The sequence below is a fragment of the Pteropus vampyrus genome, unplaced genomic scaffold (assembly GCF_000151845.1).
Source record: "Pteropus vampyrus isolate Shadow unplaced genomic scaffold, Pvam_2.0 Scaffold65, whole genome shotgun sequence".
In the NCBI taxonomy this organism is placed as follows: Eukaryota; Metazoa; Chordata; class Mammalia; order Chiroptera; family Pteropodidae; genus Pteropus; species Pteropus vampyrus.
Genome location: NW_011888846.1, coordinates 2,789,134 through 2,816,010, shown reverse-complemented (window position 1 = coordinate 2,816,010; position 26,877 = coordinate 2,789,134). Strand labels below are relative to the sequence as shown.

At 44.6% G+C, this 26,877-nt stretch overlaps 1 protein-coding gene across 9 annotated transcripts in view; it reads right to left on the bottom strand.

The window, feature by feature from the left end:
• Positions 1 to 869: 869 nt before the first annotated feature.
• Positions 870 to 26,877, bottom strand: part of ABL2 (ABL proto-oncogene 2, non-receptor tyrosine kinase) — a 32,422-nt gene continuing 6,414 nt past the window's right edge. For 3 of the 9 annotated variants that reach the window (XM_023531252.1, XM_011361226.2, XM_011361227.2), the window contains 10 exons: positions 25,394 to 25,503; positions 21,705 to 22,000; positions 19,106 to 19,378; positions 18,102 to 18,186; positions 16,973 to 17,150; positions 15,898 to 16,082; positions 14,806 to 14,958; positions 13,860 to 13,949; positions 10,941 to 11,114; positions 870 to 10,404 (listed from right to left, as the gene is read on the bottom strand). In XM_023531252.1, coding sequence (XP_023387020.1) covers positions 8,693 to 10,404; positions 10,941 to 11,114; positions 13,860 to 13,949; positions 14,806 to 14,958; positions 15,898 to 16,082; positions 16,973 to 17,150; positions 18,102 to 18,186; positions 19,106 to 19,378; positions 21,705 to 22,000; positions 25,394 to 25,503 — 3,256 coding nt within the window. In that variant the 3' untranslated portion in view covers positions 870 to 8,692. Of the gene's footprint in view, positions 10,405 to 10,940; positions 11,115 to 13,859; positions 13,950 to 14,805; positions 14,959 to 15,897; positions 16,083 to 16,972; positions 17,151 to 18,101; positions 18,187 to 19,105; positions 19,379 to 21,704; positions 22,001 to 25,393; positions 25,565 to 26,877 lie in introns of all 9 variants that reach the window. The other 6 variants (XM_023531251.1, XM_011361229.2, XM_023531253.1 and 3 more) reach the window with 3 other exon arrangements.

Sequence of the window (26,877 nt, the reverse complement as noted above, 5' to 3'; positions counted from 1 at the left end):
GCGGGCTGAGGTTACGTGTCCCGCACAGTCACGAAGTTCTAGTCACTGGAGCGGTCAGGGTTCGACCCAGGTGGTCCGACCCCAGCACCGATACTTTGCAGACTTGCTTCTAATTTCCAGATTTCCTCAGCAAAAATAAAATGAGAAAACATTTCCTCGGCAAATGGCACAGCCTCAGGTGTGGAGAACGTCACCGTGACACAGAGGGAGGGGATACAGTGGGGGGGTCTTCTCTGCAAACTGAAACGGCTCCCCCCGCCCTCCCAACCCAAAAGTGAGGGGGAGAGAAGGGTGGAAAAGGGGTATGTGGGGAGGGGCAGAGGCTGGCGGCCGACAGCCATTCTAACTGGACCTCACGTGGGCACCGCTGGAGTCTACCCTACTCATACCTAATTAAAACCTGACTTCTAAAAAGCAATGATTCATTTCTTAAAAAAAAAATTGAAGACTAAGTCAAAGAAGAATAGAATGTTCCCTGGGAGGTTCTATACTTACTCTATTGATACTACTTTGGCTCAAAACATTTTTATAGCTTAATTTGCAGTTGTCCTCAAAACGGACTTTGAGAAAATTAAATCTCATTTTACAGTCACCTCGCACTGGACGGATGGACACACACGCGCACACACACACTACCCACCTTCTGTATCAGCTGGGTTCCAAATGATGCCTTTGGCCATTTCCAAAAATGTAATCCGTCACGGGATGAGTATTCACCCCCACAGAGGACATGCTGAAGAATGTGCCAGAGGGATGCTTGCTAAAATCAGCTGCTTTACCTTACAGACATCTGTTTTATGTAGAGACAAATTCTGCTTAGATTCTCTGTCAGTTAAAATTACAGGAGAAAACGCCAAGCACAAGCCTACTTTTGCCAATAAAATATTGCAACCTTTATTTAAAATAAAACACAAGTTGGCAAGCCTTGTGAGACAACAGGCAGACAGCATTCCCCTTTCAGGGGCCTCATTTATTTACATCAAGTTTAACACTGTTAGCAGTTCACAGTCAGACAATAGGGTGAGAATTAAGTTAGAAAAACAAAACACCTGAAAATATATTACAATAACAAGAACAAATACCTGACAACACCTTAGTGTGACCCATGCCTGATGCGTTTTCAGTTAAATCCCATGTTGTCTCACTGTGTCTCCTTAGCAACGCACAGTGCCAGGCCCTCCAGACAGCACCCTCTGTGCACCCACCACACACACACCCGCAGAGCGTGACCTTTGGTATAAACATTAAACAAGTTTTAAAGAATCTGGTTCATACGTTTTAAGACAAAATTCTGTCAACCACTACAAAATATTCAAACTTATTTTTGCCAAGCAAACATGAAACCAGGGTTCTCCACCAATAGTCATTATAGAATCAGATTGCAAAGAAGGAAGCGTGTCCGGTGGACACAGGGTTCTGAGCACACGAACAGCTCGGCCAGCCTGGTCAGAGCAGGCACACCGGGGGCAGGGCACAGCGCCCACTCACCAGAGAAAGGTCGGTCAGCTCCCTTCACTTGGCCCTGCCTTCCCCAGTGAGCACGACGACAGTGTACGAATGTAACGTGGACATGATGTAGACCCTCGACGCATAGCTGAGATCTGAGGGTTTTCGAACATACACCCTAAAAAACTAAGATGAGTACCTCAGTGTCTCTTCTCGTTTTACTAATTTTTCTGGAGGACAATCAGCCTAATCAAGGCGACTGCTCAAGATCTCAGAAAATGTCTCTCGTAAGAGGCCCTCAAGTACAGTGGCCACAGTGAAAAACAACTTGTCGAAATGGAGGACGGTGGGCTTGTCACGCCTTCAGCTACCAGGAACATCTCTTGGCACTCCTGCCGCTCACAGCACATGGCGTGGTGCTTCTGAATGGTGTGGAGCAGTATCTGAGATTCACCGATGACCCTGAAGCATCGCAGCATCCTGCAATATCTTCTGAATCAAGACTACGTCTGGCATACCTGTATTATTACTGTTTTAACTGCTAAAAATTAAGTACCCTTATATATGAAAATTTCATTAACAAGAAGTCCTGTTCTCCAACTAAAGTTCATATGCTTAACTGCATAATTTAAAACTCCCATCTTGAGGCTCAGAAGCAAATCTAAACAAGGTCCAACTACATAAACTCTACTTCCTTTCATAAAGCCTGCTAGCGTGTGACAGTTCGCGACTACCATCCGAAAGAACTAGAATGCTCCAAGACCTCAAGGCCTGCATGACAGCTCAGCAGCTCCAAGCAACACGCAGGACCCAGAAATGAGCTGCTTCCAGTGCGATGGTGAACTGGGAACCTCGGAGAACAGCCCGGCGGCGGGGGGGATGGAGGGGTGGGATTGTCCAGGGTGTGGTCTGAGGACCCGCGTTGGGCCTCAGCCTTCTGACTTTAAGGAGACATCCTGAGCCTTCGGTGGTCTGCAGGTTCAAAGATCTGCCCACACACCACCTGTGACCTCGGCTGAGTTAATAGGGCCTTGCTACCGTGTGCAGGTCACGCAGCAATGGGGAGGTTAAACGCTATACTTTACAGGAGAATGAAACAATTTCAAATTTATAATTGGACATAGGAGCAAAGAAGGGAAGCCGGAGGGAGCGAAGGGTCCGATCAGAGCACCCTTCCTCCAGCTCGCCCAGCAGGTGGAGAAAAGCAGCAGCGAGACACATCAGCATCCCGTGCACAGAAAGTATCTCAAGTGGGGACGCACGCTGACTGGCGCTCTGAGCCACTGCTGCCCACGAAGGTCACTTCTACAGTTCTAGTTTGATAACCGTGCAACATCAACCAGCCAACAAGTCGTTCCCTCTGCACAATGTGTAGAGTCCATCCTCGAAGGCACAGTCCTCTGAGAGTGACCTCTACTGCTCTCAGCCAGCCTCAAATCAGGACGACCTGCCCAGGCCTCCCCTGGGCATCTTTTCGCCCTATCACAGGATGGAGCCTTCCCTGACTGCCTGTCCTTTGGGTCCAGGACACTGAGCCGGAAGTGAAGGGACCACCATCTTACTCGCGCATTATCTCAGGACAGCGCACAACCCTCAGGTGGGCAGACGAGCAGCGGCGGACCCAGAGCAGAAGTCATCTTTTTGGACATTGCAGTGAACTCACAAAAGAAACGCTGGCACTAAGGCTGTCACGGGGTGTCATGAGCAGAGTGCAGCCCATTCCCCGGCCCTGAAGCCTGCCCACGTTGCCCCCAGCAGGAGGGCGGGGACAGGGCAGGAGTCAGGTCCTACTGGCCTGCCCCAAAACGCCTTACATTAGGTCTTCTGCAGTCTGGTAGTTGGGGAACAAACTCTATCCCAGGGACATAAATATCCTGCCTGTTACCAGTGGGACACGTTTCAGAACCAGCCTAAGGCCTTCTTCTCCGACCAGGCCGCGGCTAGCAGCAATGTCCCTGGGCTGTCACACACAAGGCACAGGCGCGCCTTGGGCTGCCTTTGCCCGCCTTTGTCAGAAAGGCACAGTTCCCTTGGAGCTGCCTTTCCCTCTTTTTCTCCTGCTCCCCCATATTCCAAACTTAAGCAGGCACTTACAAAAGTAGGGAACTGCTGGCTTGACAGAAGCAAAGACAGGTATCGACAGCTGAAGTCTATTAATAAACACGTAAGAAGAAACTTAAGTTTGGAGACCCACCTAGAGAGAGAGAACTGGTCATAACTAACACTTAGGGCAGAGAGATGGGCCCCAAATTCAGGAAGAACAAGTCAAAGCAAGCAAGACGAGGAAACCCAAAAATCATCAAGAACGGAACTGTGGACAGCCCCGTCAGCCCAATGTCAACTCCTGTGGGAGCACAGCCTGACGGTGACAATGACATCAGCAGCAAAAACGGAAGGGAATGGGAGACGTCAGGAGGAGGTGTAGCTGTAACTCAAAAGTGGCCATCGATGCATTTTACTCAGGTATTTTATAATTTAACAGGTGAGTTATGCTCAGCTACTCTTCTTGGAAAAAAATAATAAACACAGATGATGAATGTAAAGCTCATTTATAACTTTATGATAGGAAATCCTAAAAGTAATTCCCCAAACGCACTGGTTCGAGGGCCTTCCAATCTCCTCTGACCCCCCTCACGCCCCCACCGCACATGTACAGAAGAAACCCCACGCAAGACAGGTTGAAGACGACACTGTCACCATCAACAGGCAAGGTGTCTGCTCCTACCATAATTAGGATGCCGCTTAGTGGACAAATGCTCAAAACCAAGAAGGCCTCTTTCTTCGTGCGTCAAGGACCCTGGAAGAGCTGCTGGTTCTGAAGTACCCACTGCTACCTTTTAATGGTTATGATTAAACCAGAAAGTTGGTCCCCAGTTTTCTGAAGTTATTCAGCACTGAGCTACAGTTTTAGTAAAACACTTACTATACTTGCACATATTCATGTCGCAGTCTTCGTATTTATAAAGGTGACAGATTACAGAGATGACTGTTAATACATGTGCATTTTCAGGTCCCCCACAGGTAAAAGCCTGTAAGTCAATCAGTATCTAATCAACTGTTTTATCTTCTAAATATACAATAAAACCTTATAGTTATATAACATTTGATACTTTTCTCAAAGTGCTTTCATACACATTATCTCAGTCATTAAAACGACATGGAATAGTTTTTTTTTTTTTTTTTTAAGAGAAAGGAATGCAGAACTAGGTTTTTGAAAACTTAAGTTGGTGCTTAAGTGCAGATTGCTGTGCTGCTGCTGTCTGTCCCTAAGCATGGATCCGTGTAATTTTTTAAATCACTTAGTTCTCCTGAAAGCCTGCTTTGCTAGGGTTGCCGTCACTCAACGTTTGAGTCCCTTAAGTTCCAAGAGTGCCGGGAGCATGTGCTCCAGAGTGTGCGGCGCTGTGCAGACTGATTGTCTGAGCCGCTTTTTTTTTTGTAGTGTCTCACGGGGCAGCAGGAATGGCACAAAGACGCCACAACCAGAAAGTCACGAGATCCCAAACTCTAGCCTGGGCTCTGCCACTAATCAGCTGCTCTGAGATAATGCAAGTAACTTAAGCATCCTCTCTTCCAGTTCTTAAGGCTGGGCACTGACAGGGTTCAGACAGTGCTGGGTGTCAAACACTGGAGGGCTTCCTGGAAAACTCACGGGCTGAGACCACGCCCAGCTGGGAATTCTCACCGTGTCGGCTCTTATTCTTCAGCAGGGGGTCTGCTGCACAACTCACTGGACTAAGTTTATTAACAATAGAAGCAGTTAACATCTGTGGAGCGCTCATTATGTGTCGGGCACTCAAGCTAAGCATCTCGCATGTACCATCGCTTAATCCTTACCACAACTCTGAGGTAGTTACAAGTATCATCCCTGTTTTCCAATGAGGAAACGAAGGCTGGGAAGATTAAATGACTTGCCTTCTAGACTGGCTATAGAGTCTGAACTCAATCTACACTGTATCCTTTCAACTCAAAAGCTCCGTGACTTTAGTTCCATCAAATGGGCTGTGCCGTAGCAGAGTCGGCAAGTTTTATTAACTGGGCACTATTTTATTAACCAACTTTCAACTGAATGATAAGAAAATTCTAATTTAAACCCCAAAATGCTGATAGGCAAGGGGCTCCACTCTGATGACCTCGATGTACAGAGGTCATCTGGAAAAACACTGAATCTTAGGGCTGATGTTTTTAAGGCTATATCTCTGAAAATCACGAAGTCTCTAGGAAAATATACACATTTTAATTTTACACAAAGCCTTTTAAGAAAATACTTCATGTAAAGCACAATGAAGGTATATTCTACACAAAATACTGCATTTTTTCCAAACTGAAATTATATTATCTGTACATGAAAGGGTTCTAGTTGTGGTAGCCCAAAGGTATGCATACATATGTCAATCATTTCAGAAAGTTTTCAACATTCTGTAGGAGGGCTTTTGCTCCTGCTCTCAGCTTCGCTTTTAAATTAGATAAAATTAAACTACATTTTTAGTTTCTAGAAGTTTCCTTTGAATTCAAACTTTTAAATTTACATAAGGTTATTTTGAAAATCTGGACCTTTTCAAGTAGAAAAAGGAAAACCCTAAATGACATTTAATAAGTTGACAGTGCCTCTTTAACCTGAACCCTGAGCCCCCAGCTCCTGAAGTTACGCACATCAAGCATCTGGTGCGGGGGGGGGGAGGGGGGAGCACTAGAATACAGTCAGTCAACCCAACTACTGACAGTGTTGAGAAAAGTCAATTCGACTCATGAACTTACTGAGCACCCACTGGAGGTGAGACAGAGCCAGGTGCTGCCCCTGAGTAAGACACAGCCCCCACCCTCAAGACTACTCTTCGGTGAGAAAATCAGGGAGCTTAAATACACTCAGTAGTGTTCCTCCAAGGCTTTTTTCAGAGCTGTCAAGGGAAGCTCCCTTGCTTAGGAGAAAAACAAACAAACCCTGAAAAACAATGATAATCTCTCAACTTGCATCCCACAACGACAGGGATAAACTTAAAAAGCAGCATAATAACATTCTAAAGTTTTAGCTTTCCCTGCCCCACCCATAAAAGGCTAAAGCTAAAACGATTTCAAGTTTATGGAAGTGCACGGTGAAGGGAGTAGCAAAGGAGCCGGGACGACTACTGGTTTTTAAACCCACATTAAAGGGACTCTATCTTCTCCTCCAGCCACTGTAGGGACGAATAACCACATCACTAGTTGCCTGTGCTGCATCTTTAGGGGACAGACAGAGACCACCCACCCACTACAAGGCAGGCCCCGTTCTCAGCCTGGGCCTCTCCGGAGCAGCCATGACAAGAACCAAGGTTTCCTTCCCTTCTGATGAAGACTCATTTCCTCCTTGGTCAAAGATGCCAAACTCTGTCCAAAGTAGTTTTCCCCCCTTAGTATTCTAGCCTATTTAATACAATCTCAGCGCTTCTAAATTTCCTGATCTGCTACTGAGCAGAGAAGAGCGTGAAAAACCGATCAACATAACTCTGCACTGAAGAGATTCCCAGGGGGCTCTCGGAGGGCTGGCTACACCCTTAACTGTAAAAGGCCCGTGAGAACACGTATCATTACCTTCATTCAACAGATTAGGAGATGGGGCCGTGGCTTGACAGTGGATCGATGACACAGCCAGGAAGAAAATTCACTGTTCATCAATGCTGAATTCCTATCTTCCTAAAGTTAACATTCCTTTGGAAGGAAAAAATAACGTATTTATTTTTTTGTACTGGGATCTTCTGGGGAGGGAGGGGGGGTCATAAAGCTTTAAAGAGAGAATGGAGTGGTAACTAGAATTAGACCTGATATTGAGAATACTACTACCTAACCAATTAGATTTGGTTCCCTGCGATCCTAATTAGCTTTGATAGTTATGAGTATGGAAGAAAAAGGCCTATTTTTTGAAGGCAAATCGTATTTGAGGGTTAAGTCTTTAGGTTTCCAGGATCTAACTGGTGTTCCCTGGAAATGACGTGCTCCTTCAATTATACATTCTTAAGACACATTAAATATCAAAGAATATTCTCAGTATGATCCTTACAACAGGCACAAGGACTGGGGTGGGGTGGGGTGAGGACATGAGAGAGAAGAGCATGTGAGAATAGTTTGGGGTGATTTATTCGAAATCCAAAGAGGAAGGATGCTTCTCCCTACTTTCTACCTGGACTGGGTCTAAGGTGACAAGGACAGGGAAAGGGACAGAGAAACAGCCACGAGGACCAAGCCAGCTCCTCTCCGCAGCCAGACCTCTGCGCCTGGCTGGTGGGTTCCAGCTGCTCAAGTCCAGCACATCGGCACGCAGGGGCACTGCGTCAGAGACGGGCTCCCTGGGAGAGCCCGCCCACGGGCACTAATTTCCAAACCGGTGTCGCTTACCGCCCCAAACACTGCCAGGAATAAGGGGAGATGGCCTGCCCAGCAAGCTGACGAGACCTCTGTGCCTGCGGTCTACAGACGGGCACCACTGAGCAGAAAGCCAGTCCCGGTCTGTCAGGAAGCAAGACACCAGACTGGGAGAAGTGACTTCTGCTGACGAGTATAAGGTGTGAGGAGGCGGCTTCAATCTCCCTGACATTATCTTCCCAGCATTCTTTACTTCCTGCACCAGTCACCACACCAGCGGAAAATGGGACAGAGGCCTGCAGACAGGGCCGCGTTTCCAGATTTTCTAATTCTGGCGATCTGATCTGCAGTTCTGACTGCAGCAGTGACCTTGTGGGAGCAAGGCTAATAGTTGCTTCCGACAGCCTCGAACGAAACTTCTCTCGGGACATTCCCAGCTCTCCTTTCTTCTGTGCCACCAGGTTCGTTAGGTGAGTTGGGACACAATCACCATTAGTACCTACTGGAGCCCTAAGCCACCTGGTACAGAGCGAGTGTCGCAGCCAGCCGCGTGTGTGGGTGGTCTCGCGACACTGCGAGGGCAGCCCTAACCCCTCGAACCATTCCAGGCAAGGACAGGCTGGATGTGGTTCTTCACGGCATGGCACACACACGTCCCCTGATGTTCCAACGTGGCTCCCAATCCTGTCCATGACTGCCCCACCCCCGTCTAATTTCCCTCGCCTATGAATTCTGCTTTTGTTATTTTCGAGATGAACCTGTAAACGTGAGATCTCAGAGATCTGAGGTACTTCACATAAACACACTCAAGTATCAGTCTTTCATTTTTTGAAAACAAGAACACAGGAAAACAAGTCCCTCTCCCTCTCCCCTCAGATGTGTGTGCATCTTCCCACGAGGCTGCCAGTGGCTACCTCTGCACCACATCACTGATTTCCTGTACGCATGACAGTAAGTTATTAAGGACGGGATTTGCCCCGGGCACACCAGCAGCTGCCGAAGACACCTGCAGCTCCTGCAGGCTGAGCTCCAGTTTGCTCACAGCCTCTCGGAAGGCAAATTTGTTGCGAGTTTGAGGGATGCAGTCCACGTAGCCTGAGCAGTAGTCGAGCAGCTGGTGCCCAGTGTCCACCAGCTGGCTGTTGGGCACCGGTTCCGTGATTGCACTGGACAGTAGGTCAGCACATTCCAGCAGGGCCTCTTTGCTGATTTTGTCCGCTGAGATTTTCTCAGCTGCCTGTTTGGTTTTCCTCAGAGCCACTTTAGTACCTGCTGTGCCATTGGCCATTTTGGCTGGCGAGATGGAAGCTGCGGGCGGAGGCACTTGAGGTGGAGGCATCGCAGGCCTCCCAGCTTTCCCACTGACGGGCGCTGCTGCCCCTGGCGCGGCCTTTTTCCCCGCTTCCTGCGTTTCTGGCGTGGGCTGTCCCGCAGTCGGGGTGGTTGGCTCTTCCGTGGGGTCTGAGCACGTGGACGGATGCTGCAGTAGTCTCATCACTGGTGGTGGGGGTGGGGCACACTTTGGTTTCACCCGTCGGGGTCGGTCCTTGTCCCCAGAGGACGTGACCTGATGCTCAGATAGGAGCTTGAATTTATTCCCCTGAGAGTCCGTGCCGATGAGCTGCACGTCGGCTGGAGTGTGCTTCAGGGTGGGCGAGATAAGGACGGGCACTTTGTGGTTGTGAGCAGTTGGGAGGCCCGCTGCGGCCTTGGCCGGGGACGTCCAGCCTGTCTGCTCGCCATCCTCGGGGACTCCGGCCATGCCGAGTCGCGCCCCACCGTTCCTCTCCCTGCTCTTTGGGGCCCCCCCCACCCCTGGAGGGTCCTTCTCTGTAACGGCTGGGTCCCCGGAGGGCGTTCTCAGAGGCAGAGCAGCCGCCCCCCTGGGCAGCAGTTTAGCTTTCGGTCTCTCCCTGGCTGGAGCAGCAGCTTCCTCTGATTTTTTCGGAAGCGTGTCATTGGCTCTGTCCACATTCTCTTCTGGCTGAGAAGAGGTGGACACTGTCCTTTCCAGCTGGAGTTTGGCCCTCTGGCAGTTCCTGGGAAGGGTCATTGCCATCCTATCCTGCTCTGGAAGCCCTGAGGACATGGAAGACGTAGAGTTTGACCTTGGAAAAGGCTTGGAAGTGTCATCACTGGCTGTGGCTTTACCCGCTCGTAAGCCCAGTGTCTTTTTGATTAAGCGTGGTGTAAAGAAGCCCGTGATGCCAGACCACCCGCCCCCAACTGTGCCACTGCCCCCACCCCCGCCACTGTCGTCATTACAGAGGTTCCTCTGTGCAAGGCTCCCCCCACAGCACTTGGGGGGCACCAGGGTCGCCTCTTGCTGGGCAGGAGTGAAGGAGAACCCATCGGCATGTTGCAGAGAAGCGACAGATGAGAAGTTACCCGCGAGCTCATATTTCTTGTGGGGCTGATTCTCCATCTCCCGAAAGGAGCTGCTGCGCTTCGGGGGTGTGGGGGCGTTTCTCTTCTTCATGAAGGAGCTGAAGAAGCCGCCTTTCCTGTCCCTGGTGAAGCATGTCTCTTTGGCATCTTCCAAGAGGCTGCTGGGCGACTTGTCTCTTTGCTTCCGAGGCAGTGCTGGAGACCCGCTGGGGACCTGTGCACTCCTAATGAACCCTGATGAGAAACGGCCGATCAGCAGCGTGAAACACAGGAAGTCACTCCATTACACTCGAGTTACTAAGGCTGAACTGTACGAGTTTTGTCAGCATGTATTAAATGTCAGGTGTTAGCAGAACTCAGAGGAAACCAATAAATATGTTATCATTTCATATTGATTAGTGTTCCAAATGCAATGTGGGATATAAGTGGAAAGAAACAGCCTCCTGGTTTTTTACCTCAGCCTTCATCTCTTCTCTAAACTACAGCACGACCTGGTCTCACCTATCAGGTTTCGTGCAGAAATGTTTGCCAGACTGTGAGGGCAGAATGCATGTGGGAATCGGGAGTTAAGGAAATAGGGTGGGAGGCAGAGCTGCATCCCCAGGGGATGGATCGGAGCTACCAGCACCGACAACGCAGAGCTGGGGACTGGAGTGGCAGGTAAGACGGATGCCAGCCAGACTTTCCCCAGGGCAGATGGGCAGGAAAGTGGAGTTAGAAGCATCAGAGCCGAATGGTTCTTTACATAAGGCCTGCCTAGGGACCCGTACCTGGTGCTGAACTGGAAGCAGAATTTTCTGTGGCATCCTGGGCCCCTTCGATGTTCTCCTTGTTCTCCACCTGTTTCTTCAGCGTCCGGGTCTTGGAAGGAAGTATAGGTAATCGGGGCAGGTATGGAACAATGGAGGAGGAGGAGGCAGCTCTCCCAAGCTCCTCAGCTACCTCTGTCAGGAAGACAACAGGACTGATAAAAAGAACAGTTTCATGGCAGAGAAAGGGCATACAACTGGAGAACGGAGTACTGAAACGTACAAACGAGATCACGGAGTACGCACGTTCTTTTGTCTGGCCTTTTCTGTTCAACATTCTATCTGTGGATTCGTCCACGTCACTGCACGTGGCAGGGGTTTTTTCCTCATTGCTGTGAATTGTTTAAATGTATGAATGCACCAAAATTCATCCATTCTCCTCTTGATGAATATTTAAGTTGTTTCCGGTTTTTGGCTATTATTGTGTTGCTAGGAACATCCTGCTGGCTTTTACCTCACAATTGCATGCGCATCTACTGGGTCTATACCTAGGAGCAGCACTGGTGGGTCACAGGGTGCACAAAAATTCTGCTTTATTGGGTTTTGCCCAACTGTCTCCCCAAATGGCTGACCCAATCTATAGCATTGTGTCACAGTTCTGGTTACTCTGCATGCTTGCCAGAGTTTTATGTTATCAGGGGTTTTTTTGTTTGATTTTAATTTTAGCCATCCTGGGGTAGGTATGCCGACGGATCTCACGGTTTTATTTTGTACTTCTATGATGAAGAGTGATATTAAACATGGCTTCATATGCTCACCAGCCACCTGGATACTCTCCTCATTTACTAAGTCCCTGTTCAGGGGCTGAATAAAGCAGACAGAAGTCTGCAGATACTTCAATTTTTCAGCTGCACCTTGTAGCAAAGAGGAGGATAGGTACATTCCATTCCATTTCATGCAAATGAAGCAAATGAGGTGCCTGAAATATTCACCCATTAATGAGCCTAAACTAAATTTGGCCATGGGTTCTGTGGCTTTTGCTGAGGCAAAGACATACTTTGCTATTCATTCCTAAACAAAAGTGAAACGAGCGGGATCATCACTTGTGAACTTTTATAATTTTTTTTACAACTTTTTTGGTAATTATTTTTAAAAATTAAAACCCCACAAGAGTGGGTACATGGCACATAACCTAAGCCAAGCCAATGAGATTCCTTTCTCATGCTGCTAAACACCACAGCTGGGAGACAGATATGAGCTATGAGAGAGAGAGAGAGAGGACCTCGAGGGACCTCGAGGATGCTGGCAACTGTGTCCAATGCCACTTGGAGTATTCTGAGGATGGGAACGGAAAAGCAAACATAGACATGCTGGGTGGGCCTGGCTCTGGGAAGGAGGGAGAGGGAAGGGAGACCTGAAGCTACTCAAGTCTGTGGCTTCGACTGACAACCGAGGTTAGACTTAGCATCAGCCCTGCTTTTCCTTGGTTTGGTTATGAGCCAATAAATCCTCCTCTTATTACTTAAGAATGTTTGAATTAGGTTTCTTTCACTTACAACTAATAAACGCATCCCTTTAAGGTAGCAACTGTCTTATCTCTGTGTCCTCAGATCTAGTATAGTCTTTGCCACGGATTAAATGTTTAATAAAATATTGGTTAAATAATGCTAAATTTCTTGTTTAGCAATTGTGAATTGAAATTAGGGCTGAAAATTGATAAGGGCTGGTTTTCTAAAAAGATGTAACATTTTCAAGAGAAGCAGAAATATTTAACTAAAAATTGAAGAGAATATGGAGCTGACACAGAATTACCAAAGAAATGGACCCTAGTCATTGGCCAGTATTGAAGACTTCTACCGCTCTGACTCCGCAGGGAGAAGGCGGCAAGGCAGCTGTGCCCTCCCCTCCTGCAGAAGTCCCACACGTCAAAGGACTGAGATGCGTACTCTCGTTATTAAACTCTGGTGTTGAACTCTTCTTTCTTCTTACCTAGATGTGATAAGTCACTAAGGGATGCAGAAAAAAATCAACTTGCCTGATTTCTTCTAATATTTTTAAACTTGAGCTTAGTAAGTTCTGTGTTCAATTATGAAGAAAATTTTTAAAACATAGGTATGAAATTCTGGAACTATATCGAAGTATCTAATAATATCTAAAGTATAACCAAGAATTTTGAGTTTTTAGCTTTCTAGGAATAGTCCCTTTTTATAGCAAGTAAGTTTATTGGTTGACTTTCGCAGATAATTTTAGAGAGGCATTATACACAAAAGAAACTGCCTATGTGTCCACCTACTTATTTTTTAGATAAGAAAAGGAGTCTCACTACTCATAGCATAACTTAACATCCTCATTCTAAATTCCTTTCCATGTCAATATTTAAGAATATTTTAAATATTCAATTATATGAATATAATAATTAACAACCCACTACTTAGATTGGTTTTAATTTCTCAATATCAAATACTACATTCTGATATAACATCTTTGTAGCTAAATCTTTGTTCATACTCTTAATTATTTCCTTAGGATCTATTTCCAGCAACAGAATTTCTGGACATTGCTTTTATGGCTTGGATTTGCCTTTGTAAGTGTGGCTCGGTGTGTTAGAATATTTTTTATACTCATTTTCCCCTCTTCTCTTCCCTATACAGTGTTAATACTTAGAGAACTACTGAATTTACTCTCTCTGTGAAGAGAATAAATTTCTAATTAAAATATAATTCCAGCATTAAAAATATGATAGACACAAAGACATTAAAAGGAGCAAAAAAAACCCAAAAAACAAAAACAAAAAAATGGCAAAACAAGAAGGCAAGAATTAACTCAGTATCCTGAAATGGAGTTCCACACTACAAGAGTCTATCGTTTTTAAAATGTGATCGCCCCCACCACCACTGCCACTCAGGACCAGCCACCGCCCGTGAATCGCCAGAGTCTCACCTTCAGAAATGCTGGAGTCATGGAACATGGTTTCAAAAGCCTGATGTGTTTCAGCAAAAGAGGGCCTGTCAGCAGGACTCCACTTCCAGCCTACGTAACAAGGAGAAATGTTAAAAGCTGCCTACAGGAATTCAGTGCCCAGTGGCACCCTGATAGTTCCATGAGTCGTGACAGCAGTTACAGCACGTTCGCAGTGACAGTGAGGCAGCTGCTTCCCAATCCTGGACTCGGGGGTGCAGTGGGCCCACTTCCTAGGGTGGGCCCTTCCATGCAGCCTCAGCTCATGTGCCCTCTACTACAGGGATGAGGAGGGTGTGGAGACAGTTTAGAAAATGGAAAGTTTTCTCCCACTGGAAAAATTAAAGAAGTGAAGTCTGTCTTCAAACTCACTCCAACCTTATAAATCATTGGCTGTACACATTGAGAAATGCAGCAGGGTATCAGCGAGGAGCCTGGAGTTCGCAGCTGACAACAATGCGGCAGTAAGCAATGCCCGTGCTCATTGAGAAAGTAAGATCTATGTTCACACATAACACTTTACTACTCGCCTTCCTACTTTTCTCACTTTCGAGAAGTCAGATGCTTTTGTCTGTTCATCACAGAAGTTACTTTGATGCATTCTCCAGTCTTTAGCAATCACTTTTATCTAGATGAAAGCAGTTCTCTCCTACCTAAACTCCAAACCCAATTTCTTATTATCCTATTAAATATGCAAATGTTTTTTGGAAATCGAGTCAATACTTGGGCCCTGGACAACTATTCTTAGGGTTCCGGTAAGACTCAATGGTGTAGCTTATGATGCGCCAACGGGCTGATCAATGACCAGCTCTATATATCACGAGGTTTAATTCACTCTAACGATAGAGAAAAAACTATTTCCAATTTTGCTAATCACCCTGAATTGCTGGCTTAAACCTTCAAAATTAAAATATGCGAACATACTCACATGCTCTCATAAGTTCGTAAACCTTGGGCGGGCATCCTTCAGGCTGTTCCATTCGATACCCTTTTTCCAGCAGATCATAGACCTGAGACAAGTCGATACCTGGATACGGTGACATTCCATATGTAGCAATTTCCCACAGCAGTACTCCAAAAGCTGCATAAGGGATAAAAAAAAAAAAGTTTGTTTCTTCTCCGATTTATTATTTATTTTTTACCATTAAGTAACGTATCTTTCAAATTCTGGGTAACATTCAGTCACCCAAAGTATATTCTTCTAAATCTTATAGCATGACTTGTCCTTCTAAGATATCAGAAATGCCTGAGGTATTACCTCAAGATGGTTTTCTTTAAATTTCCCATTTTAATTTAGATTTCCTTTACTACAATGAAGGAAAATCACCTATGACCATATAAGAAGTCTGGGACATAAACTATTCTTAGAAGAATCTATGATCTATTTAACGAGTTTCACAGTTTTTAAGTCAGCTAATAGTCGGAGTAAATGTAAAAATGGACTCATTTAAAATCAAATAAAAACCATACTAGGAAAAATAATTCGCTTGATTTTGTCACAAGTTATTTCTGAGTTTGAGATTTCTGTTAAACAGTGACTTAGAATCCTACACCTGTTTCTACTGACCCACAGTGCAAGTTTCCAGACTCATTCAGTCCACTGAGCCTCTACACTGCTTGTCAGAGCAGTAGAAATGAGATCAGTTACAAGAATAAATTCTAGATGAGACTTCAGCACGCGTTCCTTGAAAAAGTGGGTGCTCCTGGGTGTCCCAGCACTCTGGAAATAACAATAAAGCCTAACGCGGAAAACCGGGAGCTTCACAGAAAAAGGATCATTAGAACATGAATGTTACATAAGATCTAGACTGAGTCCTTTGAAGGCAAAGACTTTTTTTTTTTTTTTTTACTTTCTTCTTAACATTTCTTTCTATGCTAAGTGCCTAGCACAATGCCTGAATGGCTAAATGGGGGTAAAGGCAGAGGGTACTTATCACATAAAAGAGAAGCTCTAAAGAACTGAAAGCATTCATAAAGAAAATAAAATGACACATGCAGAGAAGAGGCCTCCCGACCTTACCCCAGACGTCAGATTTGATGGAGAAGGTGTTGTAGGCCAGGCTCTCAGGCGCTGTCCATTTGATGGGGAACTTGGCCCCAGCATGAGCGGTGTAGGTGTCTCCGGTCATCAGCCGACTTAAGCCAAAGTCGGCCACTTTCACCACGTGGTTTTCTCCCACGAGGCAGTTACGGGCTGCAAGATCTCTGTGGGAAAGAGAACGCTAATGTGATTCCACTCTGACGGCAAAGAAAACAGTCACGAATGCCCTGTTCTCGTTCTCTGTGCTATAAGCGGAGTTGAGGAGTGCTGACAGATACGGCCATGTTTTACGGTAATCGCCAACATGGCAGAAAGCCACTGATTATATTTCGCCCATAGAGTACCCATCAAGAGGCAGTTAACAGGCTTCAGAAAATGGGATCTTGTTCCTAAGTACAGCTGACCTTGGAACAACACAGGGAGCTGGGGCACTGACACCCCATGCAGCTGAAAATCCACGTACGACTTGACTCCCCCAGAACTTAACAGCAAATAGCCTACTGTTGATTGGAAGCCTTATCAAAAAACGATTAACATATTTTATATGTGCTTTATACTGTGTTCTTATAATAAGCTATAAAAAAGTGAGGTTAAGAAAACCATATAGAAGGAAAAATACATTTATTGGGAAAAAAATCTGTGTCGAAGTGGACCTGCACAGTTCTAACTCACGTTATTCCAGGGTCAAGTGCACACTGGGGTGGCTGCAGAGGTGAGCAAGATCCTTTTCTACAAGGGTGTAAGTTCTTTACTAAGACAGAGAGCTATTTTTTAAATTAAGCCACTAGGTGGAGCAAAAGGCTCTTGGACACAATCCTGGGCAAAATACAGCTTCCTGTTTTGAGAAAGGTAGGGGCCCCTCTTTAATACTTTAATCAGAGTATAGAAGGTTTATAAGTTTGAAATAACATCATAATGGGCCGTGTCAAAGAGAAAATTACTTTCCTGAATCATTTGAAATGTTCTGGAAAGGTTCTCACATTCTCCCCTGTATTTGCAGGACATGTAAGGTCACTTCGTGACAAATCGCAGGCAATAACCAGGCTTCACACACCTGTGGATGAAATTCTTCTTCTCTAAATACTCCATTGCAGAAGAGATCTGAGTGGCCATGTAAAGCAGGACAACTGCAGTCACCTCTTCTCGGCTGCATTCTCGAAGATAATCAAGCAAGTTCCCATACGGCATGTATTCAGTCACGATGTAAAATGGTGGCTCCAAAGTACACACGCCTGGCAGCCCGAGAATAAAGCTTATTTTACTAATATCTATTCATACTTTCTAAACCACTTTAGCAAAAATAATCAACAGTTTTTAAAGTCTAGTTTGGCCATAATCTTTTCCCTCCTTGCCATCACATCCTCTGAAAATACATAGCAAAGTTAAGCAGATGGATGATAAAGGAGTCTCCACTTCCATTATGTAATTCTAGAAATTCAAATGCGTTTCAGTATTTGCTGTCTGGGCAAAATCAGAGTCACCTGTATCCATTCCATAAGGGGCGAGGAAGACCGAAACCTCCAGAGCTCTGTGTATGCCCACGATTCCCATCCTCGACTGTGCGCTAAAACACTTACCCAAAAGTAACCAATTTGTGCCTATGCGCAGCCTATAACAATGCTTTGTAAAAAGATCATAATTGTTTCCATAGTCAAAGGTTTCACTGATATATGATAGATTCCTGGGAAAGAACAAGAAACTGTTTCCTTTGGGACAGTTTGGCGCAATTTAAACACCTGAAGAAAGTGGCTCTATTTTATAAAGGGCAAAGGGTTCAGACACAGCCTTTTATGTGACCTGAACAGGTGAGAAGCCAGTCTATCAGGACACAGCGCTTTCTCTTGTAAAGGTAAACTGATGGGGGGTGGTCTCAACTTTTAATCTTAATTTTAAATAGTCCTTTGTTTAATGTCTCTTGATTTGTGAAATTATGTTGTGACTTTCTGGTTTGGAATCATTCAAGATGATTGTGAGACAGTTTTGTACATCGCAGTCAACACAGGACATGGTTTCTTTGGCGACTTTTAAACACAGAGCCTGCTGCTTAAAATGACAACCATTTACTGAGGCAGAGTCACACCTGGACCCTCCACTATGGTGGTTCAAGAGGAGGATTCAGAGATAATGGGAGTTTAGAGAAAAGCATCCTTGAGGAAGCCTACAGTGCAGGCGAGCATCCTCACCTAACAGCTGTACCAAATTCGGGTGCTTGATCTCCTTCATCACCGCAGCTTCCTTCAGGAACTCTTCCACCTCCATCGTATCTTCCTGGAAAGGGACAAACCCCCATCTTAACCACTGGAGTGAACTCACAACCCTAAAACTTCAGCTTTAAAAAGGGGTGTGTTTTGAATATTTTATCATATTACTTCAAGAAATTTATCATAACCTAATAGGCTCTACAGGAGTCCGATTAAGAAAGGAAGTGGTCCCTGACTTATCCAATATGTGAAACAAGTGAAAATTAGCAGGGTGAGCAAAATTCAGCAATCATGTCCTATCGCAACTGAAACATGGGAGGCTTAGATGATAACTCAGTTCTCTGATAGTTCACTTCCCTCGATATCTCAGCCTTTGAAAGAGGAGACAGAACAGTTAGCTGTTTACATGTCTGTCTTCCTGACAAATTCCTTAAGGAGTGATGTGTGTCTACAGGGCCTTGCATATTGTTTCACTCAGAATATGCTTAAGAACTGACCACTACTGATGGCTGAAGAGCAGCCCTTATGAGTGATATGGTAGTTACTGAGGCATGCAGACAGGGAGATAAAGAACAAAACACCTGAGTGGGTGTGAGAGGGGGGGAGGGGAGGAGGGGGGGGAGGAAGGGAGGAAAGGGAGGGGAGACAGACAGACAGACAGACAGAATCAAACAATGCTTGAAGAACTCTGTCCAGCAGGGGCCGGTCTGAGGAAACTTGCTTTGCTTTTCTAACTTGCCATTTGCTTCTCATCACCCACTAGGACCGAAATCAGCAGCTTCGAGACACATACCTGCCCCACGTGGGTTCCCGCCTGCTCTGTCAGCAGTGGCACTAGGGCTCGCCATCGCAATTTGCTGATGTGCTTGGCACCAGTGAGTGGAAAGTGTTCCCAAGTTAAAGAAGGGCAAGCTGATATTTCCAAGGGACTCGGCACAAAAGATGCCCAAAAAGATGCCTGAAAACTAGAGTTCTCGGCAACCCACCTTCAGCGTTTTCACAGCGACTGTCAGGCTGTACTTCTTCCAGACGCCGACGTAAACCTCTCCGTACTGACCACCCCCAAGTTTGTGCTTCATGGTAATATCTGTTCGTTCCATTTCCCATTTGTCGTGGATGGGGGACACACCGTAAACCGTAGGCTTGTTACACTTGGGTGCGGGGTAGTGTAATGTTGTCACCAGCCCATCGGCCACCGTGGAGTGATGGTGAACAAGCTCGGCCAACGTGCTAAAACGGCTCTCGGCAGTGACGTACACCTGGCGAGAGAAGAAGACAAGCCACACGGACTTGAAAGGAGATCAGAACCTTTAAAAGCCCACTGTATCCCTGGTCTGAAGATACTGCGGTTAGGAGGTCATCTTCCTGACATAAATGAAAGAACTGACTGATGACGGCAAGGAAAGCACAGAACTTCACTTTCGTCTCACCGACGCCGCTCTTCCTACGCTGCCTAAATCAGCTCTTGCCTGGGGAAAAACTTTCAAAACACCGCTCTGGGTCATCAAGATCATTGGTCTTCAGATATTTTTAAGCAAGAAGACTGTGGAACCCAAACACATTAGACAGATAAAGGAAGAGATGCTCCGACTGAAGTAGGCCAGAAGGTGCTTGGCCTCCTGTAAAAGTTCATATATCCTGCACGGAAAATAATTTGATTTCAATTTTTTTGGTAGAGAAAGGGTATTCAAAGATATAATTTTCATTTAATTAGAATGTGCTCTGGGTATCTAGGCCATTTAAAAGAGCCACAATTTCAATGAGTTAACAAAATAGTAATTAATTTGTGACTGGCAATAAGAAGTGTCAAGTAAAACAGTCTTCAGCCTTATCTCCCAAGGCAGCTAGTTTATTTTTTAAGAAGAATCTTTTATAGTGTAAAGTATCTAAATAATAAGTAGGGAATCACTGACTCTCACAGAATAAACTCAGCCGTGCTGACATCTCCCACACCAGGAGCTACATCACGAGCACCCCAGGAGCGTCCCCCGTGCCCTCCCAGCCACCGACTCCTGCAAAAGACTCAGAGCAGCTTCGTCTGCTTCTGAATGGCACACAAATGGAACCGTACAATACACATTGCTTTGTGTCTTTTACTCAACTTTTTTGCATTGTGCTATAACTCACATACCCTAAAACTCACTATTTTCAATCGTATAATTCAGTGGTTTTAGTCTATTCACAAGGCTGTCCAGCCATCACCACTACCTAACCCTAGAACTTGTTCGTCGCCCCACAAAGAAACCCCACACCCATCAGCAGTCACTCCCACGCCCTCATCCCCATTCTCCCGCAGGCACTCAGCTTCACACGTGTGAGCTAGTCCACGGCAGGGGCCAGCAACTTTTCTGTGAAGGTCCAGACAGCAAATATTTTAGGCTTGTGGCTACAACATCTGTCACAACTACTCAACTTTGCAGTAATGAGAAAGCAGCCACAGACAATACATAAGCAAATGGGTATGGCTGTATTCCGATACAATTTTATTTAAAAAAGCGGACCGCTGGGGGGCCACAGCTCTTCCTGATGGCATGTGCACAGCATACTGTGATCATTTTTGTTGTTGTATGAGATTCCATTTAATGAATACATCACAATTTATTAATTCATTCTACTATAGTTAGCTGGGTGTTTCTAGTTTTTGGCTGTTACAACTGAGCGGCTATGAACTCTCTTGCACAGGCGTCTGCACACATCTGCGCTCCTCTGTGAGTGTGCAACCAGAGGCAGAGCTGCTGGGTCTCTCTCACACTACTAAGCTGATTCCATTGGGTTTTGTCAAGAGACAATACGTATGTGAGGTGGTGCGAAGGACAGTTAATAATATACTTACTTCCTATTTATTCCCAATTTCCCAGCCATAACGCTTTACAGAAATTATTTCATTTAAACCTCATGATAATCCAATAAAATGGGATGGGAAAGTGAGGTGTATATAAGGTCTCAAGTTAATAAACAGAGGAGTTCCAGAGAGAATCAAGTCTGCTGGCCTCAAAGCCTGTGCCCTTCCCCTCCTACGGGAAAAGGGTGGAAGAAATGATTCGATCTCAACTTACTGCTCAATAGAACAGGTGACAAAGGCCTCTGCTTTATAGTTTATAAAGTAAAACAGTTCCATTCTAAAATGGTTGATCTTTCCAACATGTAAAGTGCTAAATGACTGATTCATCTATTTATATTAACATTAATAATCAACACCAGTCCCAGAAGCCTAAGTTCTTACTCTGTGAATAGAGATCACATTTTTCAAAGACCCAAGGTTTAATTTATAAATTCTGTACAACATATTGGATGTATATGTGTTTATCTGTATATCGATGATGATTAGAACAGCTAACTTATCCAGCAGTATCATTCGTTCTTCACCTTCACTGGTAGCTCATCATTAAACCATTAATATACTGTTTTAAATTTCCATTAACACACTCTTTAAAAAGAACAAGCTCTCTAACATGCCAAACAGCCCAAACTCACGTCACTGATTGTTCTATTTCACGTCAGACAAAAAACTACATTCTTCAGTCATTTTGAGCGTAGTTTATAAAGAGCAGCCAGTCCATACCTAGAGGCGGCTGCAGGGCTTACCTTGCCATCTGTGGTGGTGTTGATCCTGTAGTGATACACACGACCCTCGTACCTGAGCGAGATGGACAGCTGCCCAGGGCTGCTTTCGCTTTCTCGCACCAGGAAACTGCCATTGATTAAACTGCTGAGCAGATACTCGGCTGCACTGCGTGACACAGGTCCATGGTACCAGGAGTGTTTTTCCAGACTGTTCACTGGCGTGATGTAGTTGCTTGGCACCCAACCTTGGCCATTCTTAGAGCGAACTTCACTCCACTCACCATTCTGGTTGTAACCAAGGACTCGTAACTTTTCACCTAGCCACGGAGTCATCATAGGATGAAAGGCAAGGTGTTAAAACTTCATCTCAAATAAAAGCTATCTATTATCACACTTTAAACTCGCTGAAAAATCAATCAGGAACTTTACGCCAAGAAAATTTTTTTAAATAATGAAAACAAACTTGACTGTTCATCATATCCTCATTGATCTCTTTAGCTTGTAGCCTAAGCCAAAGAAGCATAGTTGAAATGGCTTTCTGGCATTTACTACAGGTTTTTAAAGGTTTTACACTAATTAAAAAACGTTTTTAGGAAACTGCGTGTACGGTAGCCAGGTGGAATACAGAGACAGAAAGGTTACTCAAATGGCTGGAAAATGACACAGGAGAATAAAATTCACTTTTCTCCCTAAAACAGTTTGTCAGAATGTACCTTATACATGGTTCAACGCTAATAAACAATCGAAGATTAGGGATAAGCCACGTGAAATACATTACTTCTAAATTTCTCTTGGCACCAAGGCAACTAAACTATCAACATAAAACAAAACAAAACAAAACAAAACAAAAGCACAGACCACACAGCTTTCAGCACTGTTTTCAGACAAGAATTCTTGGGGAAATGGGAGGTGAGCACTGAGGGCTCCCAAAGCACAATCTCACCTAGGACTCAAGTTTTAAAATAGTTAGTTTCCCAGTTCCCCTCACATTCTCCATGAATGAATCACTCCCATCCATCCCTCTAGTGTGTGGGAAAGAAAGCTGAGTGTGACACTGGAAGCGAGACTTGCTATCCACGCCAATGTCCTTGACTGCTCCGTGAGAGCCCTGAACACCCACTTTAGACTCCGTTCACACACACCTTGCCCCTACCTTGCAGCAGACAAAACAGGGAAGGTGAGAGACATCATTCGTAACGACTGATCATCTAAAGAATCCCGATAAGGCCTCAGGCCCCCACCTCTGAAAGAGGCGACCCTTCTTGCAGAGTTCACACCCACTTCTCAGCAGCAGAAAGCAGAAAACAGCCAAATCAACCAAAGTTGCTACCGGGCAAAGGCTCTTGAGGAAAGACAAAATCATCATTCTGGCAACCATCTAACCTTTTTCAGTGGCCTGAAGAAATGTGTACCATGGGACAACTTTCTATTGGCCTCTACTATCTCACCCAAGACATGTGGATATGAGATATTTAATGAGAAAAAACACAAGTGTATGTGCTCACACATCTTATGCACATACCCATTTTATATACACAAGTACAGAAATACAGGCATGTGGTGGGTGTTGTGGTGGTGGAAATGCACGCACGTGTGAATATTCCTCAACCACATCTGCAGGAAAAAAAAAAGCTCAGTGCTGCTACAAAAACAAAATAAAACGTGTTGCTCTGTAGCTTTTCTCTCTTAATCCGCAAGAACTAGAAATAAAAACTGAGTAGTTTATTAAGTATATTACTGTTGCTTCCTTATAAAGAACTGGTAATAACAGGTCATCACAATTAGGATCCAAACACTGTGAGCTTTTGTTTTCCTCACTTTCTGGCCGTTAGAAGCACTTTCCACTCTGGATGTCTGAGAATCGTGAGAGCTGACAGGGGAATGGACCCGTCGGGATATAAACGCAGGCCCCACTGGCAGAGGAATCCTGGGGGAACTTTTTTAATTCAAGCAAAATATTATCTTCAAAGACAAAGGAACTAAATAAAATATTATAATTTTATTTTTAAAACAGATTATCTTGTCTTGAAAATAATAAAAAAAAAAACCTTTAGAATGACATCATTTTATATTAATAAGAACCTGAAACAAATATCTGGCATTTCGTGGGTTTTACGGGCAATCACCACTGGCCACAAGGCAAAGGGAACCCCACCACTGAGCTGTAGCTTGTGGCTGCCGTAACTGGCAACTGAGGAATCAGACCATAGCACTGTTTCCGTGGTGACTGAGCTGCCTTGGAGAATACTGACATGCAAAGAATATCTAGTAAACAATGTTCTGAGTTATCGCGTCACAAACTTCTCCACTGACGTGTCAATAAAGGTATAAGAATGTATTGCAGTCCAAAGAGACTATCACAAAGTATAAAATTTCTCTGAAGGCCTTTTGTTTTACCCTAAAACTTTGTGGTAAAATGTCCCTCCAATACATAAACACACACCCCACACACATACAAACATCATCACCATCCCACCCCCAAAACTACCTGCCATCTTGAAGTAAACTAACACCAGGAGGTAACTTTATTGGCCCCGTTCCTTTGAAATCTGGCACATGCACACATGTCATCACATCTACTCCGGGACTTATCTATAATCCAGTTTGAGAAACTGAGTTTTAGAGATTTCTGCTTTTGACTAATCTTGCTGGATTTTAAAAATTGATGTAAAAATTTTAATGAAGGGTAACATTCCTTGAGTGGAGGCCTGTCTTAATTCGGCATTTCCACTCCCGTTTAACACCTCATCTAAACTTTACAAATAAATAATCGCTTAAATCACAATTTCATTTAGTTAAATATCATCCTGAAATATATTTTTTCCCAGCAGAAGGCTTTCATAGTTTCAAAAGATAAGAATAAGCTTAGGCAAATGACCAGTCCGATTCATGTACCCAATGACAATGTCCTATACTCATTTCTTTCTTACGAAAGTTCTATATTTTCTGTCCTTGTTCAAAAAACCAATAGTGGATGATTTCACTTGGTCATGTTCTTTCTGTTCCCCTTTATAAGAATTCACTATTGAAATAAAGTACTAACCTGAGAGTATTACAACAGAAGCCCTGCCTATCCCTTTCGCTAACCCACATAAACTCCAGAGAGAAGTGGTCTAGGCCAGGACTACTCACAGCAGGTCCGGAGGACAAGCTGCTTGTGCCAGCCTGTGACTCACTGGATGACTTTCTTCATGCTGAAAGTCTTGCTTCAAAACAAGAAAATGTCAGCTAAACTAAATAGTGCACTTAGGGATGTAGCTGATTTACATTTTGGATGCAAGCTCTTAATCGCACTGCAAACTGGTAAACTGTTCCCAGACAGGCAGTGAATCACAGATGATGCTCTCAGTAGCAATGGAGTCGGGCAATGTGACCCATCTCGGCGAGTCACGGTCACTGAGCGGAGGTGTACAGTAAACCTTACCTTACCTCTGTGGCAGACGCTGGCATATTACACATGGTATGGAATTCTGAGAATGAGGAAAGTGTATGTATATATTGTGTAGTGTTTTTCTAAAGTACTTTATCTCATTTTATCCTTAAAGTAGACAAAGTGGCATCATCCATTACACAGGTTAAAAAGACAATTATGAACCAAAACTATCTAGGCTTGAATCACCTAGCTAATTTAGAGGCAGAATCTAGAACAGACTCTTTATTTCCTAACCACCAATGAAAACTGAAAAGTGAGGGGATGTTACACAGCTCACCTTTAGTGATACTTAGTGTGTTGTCGCCACTTGCCACAAAATCATAAAGTGCAACAAAGAGATTAGGATCACTCTCAGTGGCTCCCAGCAAGTTCTCCTTGGAGCTCCACCTGATGGCTTCGTTCAGTGCCTGGGGTTCAACATCACAACCATAGGGGCGGTGGAGGGTTTCTGAAAGACATAAAAAGAGAAGGGAATTCACAGTAAGTCCAACAGTTGGAAATTCATTCGCATTCAGCACACGCATGGTATCTCAGTGTGCTGACAGTCGCTGGCATGGACTGACAGCTCCAGGGTAGAACATAACTGCAGAGTTGTGGAATCACGAAGAATGAGAGAAGTCTACTTGTTGGAAATATAAGACAGAGAAAAGAACACCAAATGAGCATTTAGCTGTGATTTATATGCATTCACCAAAATCTGAAATAAATTAATAGGAAAAGCGGTTTTCTCAAAATGAAAAAAAAGAAGTCTTGAAAAGAAATGGCAATTCATTTTATAAAACATACAAGACATTTTATTGTGGTGGTGGTGGTTTTAAGAAGGAACAGTTATGTATTATAAATCCTCCCAAACTACCCTCCTTCGCTTACTCTCTCCATATAAAACAGATTGTGGAAAAGACAACAGAGATTTTAGGAAGTACAGATTGTATAAAATCAGACCCTCCATTTACATGTAGAAATAGTGCTTCTAGGAAAAAAAAAATCCTAAAACTACCTGTTAAACAACAGAAAAATGTTTGGATTCAATACGAAAGATTCTTGGCATTCCAAAACATCCTTGTATTACCATGCACTGTCTATATAATAGCTTGCGATGTTTTAATGGAAAAAAAATTACCGTATTTTCTTTTCCCAGGTGGTGCACGTTTGTAAAATAAAATAATTGAAGGCTCTAGAAAATATCACCAATAATGAACATTTATTGAGTTTCTACCACATAGAAAGGCTGAATGAAGCCTTGTCTGACCTGGTTTCTTCAAGGTTGTGTGCTTCCTAAGTTCAATTGTACTACATACCAGGTGATCCCTGTGCCATCTTAGGTAAGGATCGCCTGCTTCTTACAGCCCAGGTCAATCACACAGAAAACACACTGTCCCTCCAGCACTGATGTCCTTGACCACTGGGGCTGTTTTAGCAGCCGCATGTCACTAATGGCCCGTGGGACACAACGACACTTTTCTTTCTCCCTCCCCTCCACTCAAATTGAAGATCGGTGTTACCACATTTGAAGGAGAAAAATTGTCGAATCTGTGGTTTCATTTATTTTCAAATCCAGTCGTTCCTCTCCATCCCTACTGCCCATGCTCGGTTCGGACCCCCATGTCTCTCACCTGGACTACTGCCTCCAGTCTTGTCTCCCTCAAATGCATCCTCCACACAGCTGGCAAAGTGATCTATTCAAGACAAAAATTCGACCACGTCACTCTTCTTAGATTCTTCAATAGTTCACCATCAAGCTAAAATCTCTTAACAAGGCCT